This window comes from Centruroides vittatus, unplaced genomic scaffold, assembly GCF_030686945.1.
Source record: "Centruroides vittatus isolate TY-2023 unplaced genomic scaffold, ASM3068694v2 contig_1078, whole genome shotgun sequence".
In the NCBI taxonomy this organism is placed as follows: domain Eukaryota; kingdom Metazoa; phylum Arthropoda; class Arachnida; order Scorpiones; family Buthidae; genus Centruroides; species Centruroides vittatus.
In genome coordinates, this window is record NW_027120693.1 from 808,094 (window position 1) to 823,089 (window position 14,996).

At 29.3% G+C, this 14,996-nt stretch overlaps 1 protein-coding gene across 1 annotated transcript in view; it reads left to right on the forward strand.

The window, feature by feature from the left end:
• jar (Myosin heavy chain 95F jaguar) overlaps positions 1-14,996 on the forward strand; it is a 52,935-nt gene that overhangs the window by 2,709 nt on the left and 35,230 nt on the right. The window contains exons 2-4 of the mRNA XM_067268949.1: positions 715-781; positions 3,607-3,680; positions 12,398-12,527. Coding sequence (XP_067125050.1) covers positions 715-781; positions 3,607-3,680; positions 12,398-12,527 — 271 coding nt within the window. The remainder of the gene's footprint in view (positions 1-714; positions 782-3,606; positions 3,681-12,397; positions 12,528-14,996) is intronic.

The following is a 14,996-nucleotide window of genomic DNA, read 5'->3' on the forward strand; positions in this document are numbered from 1 at the left end:
GAAAAACCAAATTTATTAAATCAAATTATTATAATATTTGTCTCCTTTAAATGAGGCTGATGTCTGATGCAAGCACGTGATTTATTGTAAGTGTAAGGATATACAGACACTGTATACTTGACAACGAACAAGTCACTCACTCGTTCAGAGGTACATTCCTCCACCCATACAGTGGCACCTACTCTTCCTCATCATTGTGTGTAGTCTATGTTACATTTGAAGAAACCAAATAAATTACTCCTCTCTCCCTCAATGAAAATTTCATTAAGATTAAAATGACAAATGTTTGTTTTTATAGAAAAATTTGGCAGATCTTTCTATAAAAACAAACCTTTAAAGGTCTAATTTAAACTTAATATTTGCTTGTTCCATTTCAAAAATTTCGACGAAGTACAAAATGTGTAGCTACAAAATAGCGTTTTTAATCATGGCATACGCGAACTGAGCAAACGATACACAATCTATCATATTTATAATAATTAATTCGTGTCCATCTTTTTAATTTTAAAATTTATTAAATACAATAAATAGTAGGAGCATAATAAAAATTTGGATAGAAAGATACGTAAAGAATATTGACTTAAAGTTTATATTCATTCTTTATATAATAAAATACTTAATGATATATTCTGGGTATTCATCAAGAATAAAAAAAAAAAAAAGATTTTTAAATTCTTTATCACACATTTATGTATTTTAATTGCATTTTTTCAGATAATCTCTGCAACATACGATTGTGTGTTTCCTTCTGAAGAAGAAGATAAAGATGTAGACGATAACTGTAAGTACATTAGTATTTAAAAAAAATATATTATATTGTTAACACGAAGTTGAGTGTAAATATGTTTTTATTGGGGTAATCTTGTAAACTTAATTTAAAAAATAATAATAAATGCATGAAAATCTGTCTACGTTCACAAAATTGCATAGATCTTTGAGGTTTCTAAATAAATAAATAAGTAGATGATTATGTTGTAATGATGGATAGCTTATTGTTGAATAGAATTAGATTTTTTTTATAATATTAAAACCCTTGTAGAAATGTCTGATTCAATTTTTAGAAATATTACGAGTCACGAACAGGAAAATAACAGTTAAGATATAATACAGTAAGTATGTCGAAATTATTTTAAACTAGGAAAACTTACAATAGAATACTTTACACGAGAATGAGATTTCATAAAGATTTATTTACATTTGACATTTACAAATTTGTCCAGAAATAGTGATATCTCATGATTTTATATTTATTCTTCAATGCTGATATCAGATTTAGTGCTGAAAAGTAAAAAAAGATGATTCAGCATTTAAAAAAAACAAGTATAAAATGTATTTTTTCTTTTCCGTTAAGCTTTTAGTTTAGCATTATAAATACTGAAATTTTAAAAAGTGATTACGGCAAACATTAATTATAAAATACGATGCTAAAAATAATTATTACCGGTTTAAATTTCTGATATTCTGTAATTTATATTATAAGTATTTTTCTTTAAAAAAAAATTATTTAAGAAGAGTTAAAAATGCTGCAGATTTATAGATAAAACATAAGTGACAAAGAATTTACTAAAATCAGTAAAATTACATTAAGCTTATTTTAGAAAATTTTCAAGAACTGAATGTCTAATCCTGTGGTTTTCAACCCATGTTTCGCAAACTTGCTCCGAGTATTCCACGAAAAAAAAAAATGGAAAATTTTTAAGTTTTTATTGCAAATTTCTTCCAATGTACAGTACTACGGCATGTTACTTTTTTGTAGACGATTCTATGTCTATATTTTATTCAATACAATAAAGTTTATTGTTTTATGAGACTGGTAAATTTGGAATTGTTTATCATCTTTGAATATATTGATGCTAATGCTTCATGTAATAAAAAGTATATAAATAATATTTCATGGCCTCAATGGTTGAGAAACACTGGTATGATCTGTAAAATTATTTATTGGATTAATACATTCATTAAATAGTTTTTAAATTTAGAATAATTAAAAAAATTTTTTTATTAATTAATCTTACCATATTTTTATTAACATATTTTAATTATGCTATATTATTATAATTATCAAACTTTACCGAATTTTATACTACCCTGTTTCCCCGAAAATAAGACGGTGTCTTATATTAATTTTTGCTGCCAAAGATGCGCTAGGTCTTATTTTTTCGTATGGTATGGTGGCTTCCGGCCACTAGAGGGAGTTTAACACAGCACAGCAGGGACAGTGTACAGTACGGCGGCGGGCGACGGGCCTCTTGATGCCTTGCCTGCACATTTACAAGTGACTGCTGCAGAAGGGAACATCAGGGTTAGCGGTAGGTGACAGTCTTCACGTCCTGCACGCAGCTGCTCTCCAACAGACAGTGAAGGAAGGGGACAACGGCGGCAGGCTAAAAAGAATCACAGCTTCATGCTCTGGTGTTCTGTTTGGTGGGCATGCTTCCAAACGAAAACTTTGCTAGGTCTTACTTTCTGGGGAGGCCTTATATTTAGCAATTCAGCAAAACCTCTACTAGGTCTTATTTTAAGGGGATATCTTATTTTTAGGGAAACACGGTATGTAGTTATATAATTATAAAATCAAAAAGAATTTCTTACTTGATGATAAAATGTTGGTAGTTTTTAAAATATGAGATAATACACTTATAATATAGTTATACATTAAAATTATACTGATAATTTACTTAAATGAACAGAAATGTAATATTCAGTAAGTTAAAAATAATTTAAAGACTGATTTGTATAAATTGAACTAATGCATACAGTACATCTTTATGTAACAATTAACACGACAGCAAAGAATAATTACATTATCACGATCAACTATATGACATTTGTTTAATGAGAATATTTATATGGAAGAATTCTATTCTCTAAATTGAATTAGTTTATATTTCTACTGTTTTAAAATCAATGGCAGATGCTAAGAATGTTTTATGATATTGTCGAGCAGAGAATAATGTTTGAATGATTAACTAGTGAAGTGAGAAAGTTAAGTGTAATTGCTGTCTAGTTAACGCTTGATAGATCTTTTCTAGAAAATGTTAAATTTATACCTCTACAAAGTGCATTAAATCACAGTCTAAATGTACATAAACCCACTTAATCTATTTACCAATGTTAAAACATATTTTTGAAGCTAACATACATAAAACAATTTAGAAAAAACATTTTGTGATACGCACGATTGAAGAAGAATCTAAATTGATTTGCCGAAATTTATTTATTTATCGTGAATCTCTTATTTGGCCTAAAAATATGTAAATTGTAAACAATACTAAACTGATAATATACATTCGTATAATTGAAAATTAAATTTAGTCTGGTTTCGAATTAGGTTTCCGATTCGTTCTCGCAAGATACTAATCTTTTAATTTAAATGAGTCATTAAACTTTGAGATTGATTTTAATTATCGATTACCTATAAGTTATAATATATTAATAACTTTTGTTAGCGTTTTTATTAATGTTTTTATAATAATTGATTTAAAAAAGTTACATTTCTAGATAATATCCTAATGATATTAGTTAATTTGAAAATTAATTGTAATTTATTTAATTACTTAATAATGACATTTTATATTAATTTTTTCTGTTAAAAATTTTTAATAGGTGCTTTAATGTATTTAAACGAAGCAACTTTGCTGAATAACATCAGGATACGTTATCAGAAAGATCAAATTTATGTAAGTTTAAGCTAAATTATACAGTCTTTCTTTGTTATGTCTGTTTTAAACATGATTTAGTCTTATAAGGACAGTTTGTGATATTAGACTTGTTCCATTGTTCGACATTTTAAATTAACAAATGTGAAAATTTTTAAAATGAATTTTCACACTTTAAATTCTTAATTGAAAAAGTTAACACTGTAGAATCTTGATCATCTGAGGTAATTGGACTGATGCTATTTCGGATAAAATGGATGGCCGCAGTTATTTTGGAATAAAAATTACGAATGTAAAAGATTTATATATATTACTTTTAAGCTTATTTTTATATCTTAGTGAATTTAATTATATAAAAGAACAATATTTTAAGAATAATTTAAAGCTGATAAACTTGACAACAAAAATGTGTATTATTGTAGTTACACTTTAATATGAATGGTTTGTCTCACATTGGCGTTAAATGATAAAAGATAACTGATTCGTTTTGTGATGCACGTTATTGTTTTCTGTGTATATTTTCAAATAATTTCAAGTTACAATAACAGGTCACTTTCAGACTCAGGAAATTGGTAGATATTTAAATAACAAATAATTTTCATACATAGATATTGCATCAATAAACTGAGTTGTGAAAATTACCATTTTTAAGATTTCAATCAAAATTTGAAGTACCTCAAATGTATCACAGCCATCAAAAGGTAGTTTTAGTTGGAGAAGGGAGCCTAATAATCTAATTGCAGATGAAGAATATAACTAGGAAGGTAGTGAATTGTTACATACAGTTCTCCTTAATTGTTCACAATCCTCTCTGGCAAAATTTTACACATACTGAGTGGTAGTTGTCAGAAAAGTATGTAAAACATGTTGATTTTCTACACCATACACACCAAATAACAGTACAGTTTATTTTCTAACTAATAATTTTAGGAAATTTATAATAATAATAATAATAATAATACCCAGTTGAACCAGTTTATCTTAAAATTTATTATTTTTCCTGCATTTTCAGTCCAAATTCAATATATTTTCCGTATTTATCTCAAATGATTTTCTCACAAAACCTCTATATCTCAAATTAGGGACCGAAGTGTCGATTACAAACTCAAAGTTCTGCGACTACATTTCGATGACATAAATTGTAATTGAGAAACATGTTTTGCAATATAGTACATGCTGTAGTTGCAGTTAATGCTGCTTTTTTCTGATTGGTTACGAGTTTGGCTTGCAGTTGAAGAAAGTCAGAAATTGGAAACTATTGACAAACTATTTCCATTAAGATATGTCAAGAACATTTTATTAATACCTAATACAGGTATGTACTGTATTTTCTGTTGTATTAGTAAAATACTATTCTTCCAATCAAACCTATTACTCTACTGTGTAGGGACCTCTATAACTCGAAACCTGTCTACCTCAAAAGTTTTTCTCATTCCTGTGAGTCCCTTGAAATCACTGGAATGAGACGGGTTCAACTGTATTTTTACCGTAGTTAATGTTGCCACGGTATTCTTAAAAAATATGTATACGTTAAGAAAGACAGTGAGTGAATAAATATATAATAGAACATCTGTATAAATGTTATTATGTTTATCTATTACATGACAAAACTTAATAATATATTGTATCTAATATAATAGGAATGTACTGTATTTATATAATTACCAGTTGTGCTTTTGTTGATACAGAATCTCCAAAATTTGTAATTGCTGATTCAAGACTGTTGACCACGTTTCTCAAAAACCAGTCAAATGATATTTTGTGCTTGTACAGTACATAAAACCTGGCTTTATAATGCCTTGCCTTCTTGTGAACAGTTACAAATTTCTCATCTCTATTTTTGATTAAGTTATATTTATAAGTCCATAGTCTTTTTCTCTTATACAAACATCATAGTTTCATTGATGTACTTTTGGTCATAAAGAATTTTTTACGTTTTAAAAACAGAATTTTTAACCCACTGTTGTTGTTCCGTTTCTCTAATGAGTGAGCATTATTGATGGTTAGATTAACTAACACCTGCAGGGAAGCCATGTGGTAGCTAGTCACTGGCCATAACCCACTACTCTTTACTCACCGATTGTCCAGCAGCATGACTGTACCTTAATGCCCCATAGTGCATAAACTATTCTACTTCCTTGAGATTTTTCTGGTAATACATTTGAAATTTCTTCTCGACTGAATCCATCCATTTGTTTCAATAAATCTAGAAATTGTATTTGGTAGTAGAAGTGAACTGTTATAGCTTTCGGAATGGGACTCATTGAACGTGCAACTGCAATTGTCAATAAAAAGAATAATTTTTCTGTTTTCGGTAATTGTACATGTGTCTAACTTAGCTAGCAGTTAGCAAAAAGTTCCAATGTTTTCCAAGCTTTCTTATTTGCTGCATATTGTATAGCTAACGTTTTGGCATTGCAGAAAAACATGTGAAACTAAAGTTTTTTTTTTCAATGAATAATAACAATGACAGTTTTTCATTACTTTCTATGTTTGTTTCCAAAAAAGATTTACGCATTCTTGTTATTTTACTTTTTCGGCTGTTATATATAACAGAAGGAAAGTATGGCAATTGGTCAAAAAATGGTCCCCCCAAGATTTTTACATTTTTGGACTTAGGAGATCTTGAAACATTGAAAAATGCAGAAACATTTGGTTCTTTTCCCTATGTGTGTGTGTGTAGGAGCATGATTTTGTTCACCCACTTTTTCCTTAATAACTCCTATGCATTTTGTTGAAACTTTCTGAAATTTTGCTGGAGGTTTGTGTATTGGGCATCGTTGCTATTAAATTTTGATGGTTAAAGGTCGAGCGGGCGGGGAGATAGAGGGGGGACTGTGGACTTGTTTCTCGAGTGCAGTCGGACATAATGAAGATTTTATTCCTTATTAGCATTTACAATTTTTTTTTATAAAACTTGTCTCTACCTTCGAAATTAAGCTTTTTGTCATTTTATAATAATTAATAATATAAAAATTTGTAATAAAATCTCATAACAGATGGTGCCACGTGCAGTTTTAACTCTTGCTGGGAAAGTTATGCAACTCTTCAATGAATTTTTTTTATGAGAAGTCTTGTTGACAGTTAAGATATATGATGCCATAATTGTCAAGCTAATATCACTAAAGTAAATTTTGAAAACTAAAATGATTACGTACATTTAAATGCTTCTGCTAGAGCTTGACTGTATAATATTTTGCCTTGTTTATACACAGCATCACCACTTTCCTTCATTTTGCTTACAAGACTGAAAGCAAAGATAACATCATTATCATTTTGATTTATTTGCTTCGTTTTTAAAATTTAGAACAAATCTTTATACAAATTTTCTCCTTGATAATCAAATGAACAAAACATAAGTTTGACATTGTATTGGCTGACTCAATCATTAAATCCATCGAGTCTTCACGTTACAAACAAACTCATTGTTTGTTGAATGAGATATAAATCACACAGGACAATTGTGACTTTTTTCTTTTGTTAACCTGAGAATTGTTTTTGATGATGAGCTTCAGAAAGAATGTAGATCATATTCTTTCAGGAAAAAGAAGTCACAATACTCCACATACAAACAAGATCCCACGGAAGTAACAAAGATGAATCCTCTCAAGCAGAAATTGAATGATAGTTTGAAGAATGTTTTTTAAAAACTGAAGATGATGAGTCGAGATATAAGTTACAATTAATAACAGTATTAGAAGAGCAAATTGTATGTACTGTCATACTGATAAAAGTTTATTAATATAAACAGAAATATCAATTGATTTAATTTTGATTGGAGATAAATTATGGCTCTCGGAAATTATATTTTTCAATTATAAATACACTAACTAACTGAAAGAGTTAAGTGCTGCTACCATGGAGAAGCTAACGTCATTTGTTGGTTGTTTAAATACAAGTTTTATTCAAGTATTTCAGAATTGATGACTTTATCTTTAGACTACATTCATTAGTTTAATAGATCTTATTATAACTTAAAAATAATCTGGTTAATTGGGTTTAAGTTGATTAAAACTAGGACATTGTGTGACTTTGTTGTATGCTGGTAAACTTCTGTAGGCACAGCAAGTGATGGAGATGGAACTTCTCAGGGACACATGTTTAATAAAACAATATAAGAAAACAAGCAAAAGAAAATACAAAAAGAAAAAAAGAAACAACTAATGAAACCACTGAACACTAGCAGTTGATTGTGAGTTTGCACCTGGCTAATGGGCTGGCCACGTGGAGTTTTCCAGATTTTCTTCACATTAGTAACACCTAAATAGGGACCAGTTTTCCATAAAAGACCTTCCAAGAGGCATTCCCCTCGGCAGATTGGCCACGTATTGCGTTGCCGTATACAAATGAAACCAAAACTAAAAGCATTCAATGCCAATTGCTTTGTTCTTGTGTTCTGTTCGTTTTTGTGTGTGTTTTCTGTTAGATGTATTCAGTTTTTTTTTTATTTTTTATTTGACCCCTAAATTCTATTAGTTGTGCTCAAGGAGGATGGACATTGTCACTTTAACCTCACTTTACATCAAAAACAAAATTTTGGACCCCTATTTTCTACATTTAGATTTATTACATTTCTGGATAATTCATTTCACAATCGATATAGAATGGCAAAGTTTTATGAAAATTGGCCCATCAAATTTTGAGAACAAACTCAATTCTATAAGCTGAAGAACATAGAAGACATGCTTGCAACCTTGGTGGCATCGCTTTGTCACACACACTCTTGTTAGAACCTCGAAAACGAAGTCACGTACTCCATTTTTTATTTCATTTTTTGATTCTTCACAGTAATTAATGGAAAATGGCAAAGTTCTATCAAAATCAATCAACAGATTTTGAGAACGAATACAATTCTGTATGCCAAATAGAAGAGGCTTTGTTAATGCTCCATCTCAATTAGGGCCTATCTCATATATAGCGGTTCATATAACAACATCCACTTGAAACTCGATCTGCCAAATAATTCGCCTACTTTTGGACTATGCTAATTATTAGTACAAATTAATTTTACTAGAGACAGGCAAATATGCTGCTAACTTGTATTAATTTAAATAATTATAATTAATTCATTTTTAATTTAGAAATTGACTAGTAGCTCTATAATTCAGCAGATAAACTGTTTGGCTTTAATTTATAGCCTATTTAGTATAATGTAAGCTCTAATATAGAGATTTATATTATAATAATTTCCATTTAAATGAAGCGTAATATTTGGTTTTTAGAGTTACATTTAATTCATAAATTATTTTGAAATATAGGGAATCCTGTATGATGCATGGCATACGTTCCACAATCACGTTATCGAGACATGCATTATCCGACAATTTTATGCAAGTTTAAACCCGGGCTTAGAGGTCAAAGAAGACAACATATGACTCTGGACGAAGAAATTAGAATTTTGTACGAGTACTAGTCGCACTTTTTTGTAGCATTATATGAATTTGCGTTATGGGGAGCACGTTATACAGGAGTTTACTATATATATAAACCTGTGTTAGTCGAGGTAATTTTTTGTAAATGCTAAATTTTATCAAGGATATTATTGGTTGGATTGGCCTTAATACAGGTCGACAATGTAGCCTTATGCTTGGTAAATTTGAATGAAGTACAGTACATCAATGCAAATATACAAATAAAAAATATCGTAAGTTTTTAAAGTGATCTTGCCAAATATTGAATATAATGTAAATATTTTTCAAGAAATTCCTTAATTTAATAAAAAAATAGAGAGAGAAGAGAGTTAAAACTTTTAAATGAAATTTTAAATTTAGCTATAGGATCCAGCTTTATCTTTTCTACTTTATAAATTACTAACTACTGCAAACGTATCGATTTAAGTAATAATTTTTTTATCACCCGAATAAACAGTTACAATTAGAATATTTGATACTAACAACATGTTGTGACCATCTGCTAATAAATTAATAATTTTATATAGATTCATTAACAACAGCTAATGCATTATGATTAGTATCGAGTTATCTAATCGTCGACTATTTGTTTATTCATAAAATCATTAGACGAACATAAGTTATGTAATATGATCAATTCATGAAATCTAGTGTGTTCATTTAGTCGTCATCGCTTAGTATTTATTTAATATATCGTCTCAAACGTAACAAAATTTGGGACAAAGGCTCTATTATAATTCTGTAACAAAGTTAAATTGTGAGAACTCTTTGAACTGTTTGTCAAAGCAAATTTTATGGTTTACAGTTTCAATACAGTCTTTGTTTTAATCTGTAAAGATTGTAGAAAGATTTTGAACTGTTATGATTTGTTAAAGTAACGCCGAGATTAGTTATTACTAGGCGATTTCGGTTGATATTTTTAATTAATTGCATCAATAGCAGTTTCGGTATAAAAGTGTAGAAATTCTAACACCTAAATTTAGTAATAGTTGCAATATATTCTTACAGTTTGTTTGTTTATATTTTTTGATAATTATTACAGTTTGATCGTAAGTAGTTTCAAGATTTATTTTTGGCTATATTTTAGGTCAGCGATTCCCAACCCGGGTACGTGATAGGTTGTTTAGGGGTACAGACAAAAGTTAGTTATTATGGCAGAAAAAATATTATATTATGTATCACAGAAGTAATAGTATAAAAAAATTATTAGGTAAAAAATGTTCCTTGCAACAATCACAAACTTCATTACACATTTCAAAATGCAAAACTAGAAATAAAAACTTATGCTGCCAATTGTACAATGCAACAGATCAATAAATGTTGCGTGGTCGGTCAATGGTAGTGGGAATACCATTATCTGTGATTAGTGATTATGCTACGGACTTTTGGTGGTGGGGTGTGTTATTGTTGTTATCATCATCTCTCAACAATATCCCCATGTGTTGTTTGAAAAAAGTATTTTTTATTGTTAGCAAGGAAAAGGACATAGCTAGTTTCTCCAGATTTTCTCTACAAGTGGTAATTTTTTCATTATTTATTCGGTATTTTTATTAATTTTTTATTGACAAGATTATGTCTTGCTTATAAAATCATACTGCTTGCTGTGTTACCAGCTTAGAGGTATGAAAGAGTACATGTCAGAAGTTGCAATTCGGCACAAAGTATTAGGTGCCCAAATCGTGCGCATAAAAAAAACCAGACTTGTAGGTACTCGGGACAGAGAACAGAGTCAAAATAAAATTCAAAATGGAGACACTCTCTACAAACAGTGCAAGATTTGCGCATGCGTTGCTCGTTGGGAAGTCGGAAATGCCACGGGGTACGCTAATGAAACTGCTGTTTTAGGTTTGTAGAGAGCAACAGTGCAAGATTTGCGCATGCGTTGCTCGTTGGGAAGTCGGAAATGCCACGGGGTACGCTAATGAAACTGCTGTTTTAGGTTAATTAAATGAAATTTGTCTTAAAAGGTGGGTGATTAAGTTGCTTCATCGTGCTAAGATTAATTTTTAATTTTAATTAAATAATTTAGAATAATTTGGAACAGGACTTGATCTCTCAACTGTGCTTATCTGAAAATAATCTGGGAAATTAAAGAACCTACATGTTGCCGGAAATTAAGTCTGTTGGAATGTTAATTTGATTAATTGCTTTTATAAGTACTTTAATGTAAGCTGATTAGCTTTATCTGTTAGATCTTCAAGCATTAAGTAGTACACTTTGAAAAGAACATAGTTTAAATTTCTTTACAGTTCATCTGATATAACAATAATTCAGCAATGTAGATTTGTAATTGATTATAGAATTTGAACTTTTGAATATGTTATATGTATTTTAATTTCATAATTAGGTTTGAAATGCAATTTATTTATGCTTTTTCGACTGTTTCTGTTCAAATAACAACATGTTTGTGCGCGCGCATGCATGTGAAGGGAGTGTGTGCACATGTACATATTCAAACTTTTGTTGAGAATAAATACTGCATCAACAAAGTTTCCTCTCTTAATCAATCAATTATTGAATATTTTAAGATAATAATAATAAAATCTAAAAAATTCACATATTTTTATGATTTTATAGTTAAAATTCTAGATTAAATAATGTAAAATATTTATAGAATCAGTGTGATTCTTTCATTGTTTAGAGTAATGTATTTTTGAGCATTATTCTTTAAAGAAATACTCTACGAATAATAAAAATACAAAAATAATGCTTTGGTAGGTTAAAATAAATATTAAAACACAAAAATAGGTAAATACGGACGCATCTTATTGCTTTCAACCCGATAAAAATATCCTGGATCAAACACAGTTGCCATAGAAGCAGACAGGTAGATGAATTGGTTGCTATAGTTACAAAAGTAACAACATAATGTGCAAGATATTAAATGAAAATATAATATATATGAAAATGTGACATACAATATATGAATGTTAAGAAATGAAACATAAATTATTAGAGGGTCGTGAATCAAACACAATTCAATAGAGTGAAACTAAGATGTCTTGGTGCTTTATACTAAATTAAAATACATTTTTTAAAGTAATTATTGTGTATAATCTAATTAATTTTAAAGAAAATTGTAATCATTTGCTATAAATATTAAATTTTTGAATTAATTTTTATATTAATACTGTAGAGCTTTGTTTATCCTGTGGGTCTTTGTTTAGTTTTTAAAAAAAATTTTGTGATGATTCGACAATTTCTGATGTTGCCATTTCTAATGTTAATTTTATTTTAATGCAGAAGTTGTTACAAAACAATTTTTAAAATGATAAAATGACGATTTAATAGAGTAAATATATAATAACAATTTTTATTTCTTGACAGACGTACGTCGCAAATATTTTAATAGCGGTAAATCCGTACTTTGAAATAAAGAATTTATATTCGAGATCGAAAATTGAACAGTATCAAGGAAAATCTCTTGGTGTTCTTCCACCACATGTTTTTGCAATAGGTGAGATATGTTTAAGTAATTATTATGATTAGAAAATATAATTAGTAATTGTTATTTATTCTATCCACGACAATATAATCTTTTCGAAAGTAAAAAATTTAGTTTAATAATGGAGAAAATAATTAAAAAAACAACTTAAACACATGAACATTATTACTCTTTAAAAGCTTCCTTTCATTTAAATAGCTTTGAAAAAGTTATCGTTTTCTTCTCCTGTTGGATGAAGGTCCGACCAACAAAAATCTGCTCGACAGCAATGTAAAATAATTAAAATTACCAAAAATTTTTGAAGAAAACATGAAAAATAAATAAATACTGTAATGCCATTTACGTAAATTTAAATGATAAATATAACACAAAAATTGCCATTACACAGACGAAATGTTAATACTTACAAAAAACTAATTAAAAATCAAAACAGTTTATTATGTTGCAAAATTCATTGAGCCGTGATGACGATTTTAGTTTATTTTCATTGCCATTTTGATTTGTTATACTGAAATGGAGATTTCTTTTACGTAATGTAGAGCTTAAGAAACCTAAAACTGCAAAAGTGCTTGGATTATAAAAACTTATAAAACTTTAAAAATTTATATGTTCATTGTTATATAAAAATTTAAACAATAAATATTTGTGTGAATTTTTAACTCTTTCGAAGAATGGATAAAGAGAAAAACACTTCTTTTTGCTTTTTAATTGCAGACAAATTTGTTAATGCTGCAAGGTTATGTTACCCACCAGTGGCCAAATGGATAAAACCATCAAACACTGGTAGTTGGTTGTAGGTTTGCACCTTACCAATGGGCTGGCCACATGGAGTTTTCTGTGTTTTTTTTGCATTAGTAATACCTAAATAGGAACCAGTTTCCCAGAAAACACATCCTGAGAGGCATTCCCCTTGGCAGATTGTCCTCTTGTTGTGTTGCCATATACAAATAAATCATAAACCAAGGGCATGTAATGATCTCCCTGAGTAATAGTTAAATAAAAATAAAAATCATAAATATAATAAAAAACACAATATATAAATACAAGTAGAAGAATAAAGTACAAAATGGTAAACAAAATTTATAAGTTTTTTATAGAAGAAAATCTGATAAAGCATTTGTATCTTGTAACACAATGTAATGTAATAAAGTATACAATGTTTTATATGATATCAGATTAAACTACTACTTTTTATTTAGAAGTTACAGTAATTTATTTGTAATAAAAATGTTACAAGATTTGCTCATTTGGTCTTCTAAATCTGATTTTTCAAGCAAAGATTAAAGTTTCTTCATACATTACACTGATTGACAGTGAAGCAATTGGTGAAGAACAAAAATGATAAAGCTAAGGTTACTATTTTTTGACAGTTGTGCTATCGAGCAATAACAACTGCAGAAATTTGTCCTCCTGGAAACTCGATAAAACAAATGCTTTATCGTTTCTTGAAATTTGATCCACAACAATCAAAAGATTTTTCTGATAGTTCTTGTTTTGTAATGATTATATACCATGTTATGAGTAATAAGACACTTTATTATCCAAATGTGATAGCCAAGTTTCTGATGGCTGTAGAGTCTAGTTTGTTATTGTTTGGTCTCTCTTAATTAAAGCACCTTTAACAGTGGTGAAATATGAATGGTGCTAAGGTTTCTGGCCTGGTTAATCGGCCATTCTCATGCATAGACAATTGAAAGTGGAATTTTACTTCTTTTGATAAATGAATAAAGAGAAACAGCACCTCTTTTCTTTTTTTAATTACAGACAATCTTCTGAGGTCAGGTAAAGACCTGGCTGAATAATACAACAAATCACTTTTCATTTTCTCTTTCGACTGTCTGTGCCTAAAGATGGACCATTGACTGGGGCATTATTCATATTTAACCATCCTAGTATTCAACATAACTGAATAAATTTTCATAAACAGCACACACACACAAACTTTGTGATTGTGTGGTCTAATGCAAAACAAATTCGGCTAGAAATAAGTTACGGCAGATTGAGACGCTTCTCAGAAGGAATAGAAAATGATTTTTCTGTGCTTTTCGTATGTGAAATAAATAAGCAAAAATGTTTAAGTTATTGAAGGTCATAGCACGTCATGCTGTCTTACATAGACAAGCATTTAAGATTATAGTGACTTGCAGACTACCATGTCATTACATCATGCATAGCTGGTGAACATCCACAATGTCATACCTACCTCTTATGGCAATCACGAGAGACCAACATAATGTCATTTTTAATGACACGACCAGAATGGAAAATAGCCACCTTATGCACGTGATCGTGTGACAATAATGAAAAATTTTATGCATTCACGGGCATATGGTGGCAATTTTCTGCAGCAGATTTCTAAGAGTGTGTGATGAGCAGAGAAAATTAGCTTACATAGTTAGATGGGTAAACATTACCCAGATAGAACATAGCACGAGGATATTGTGGAGCACAGTCGATTTGGTGAAAAATGTCCATGTAAAA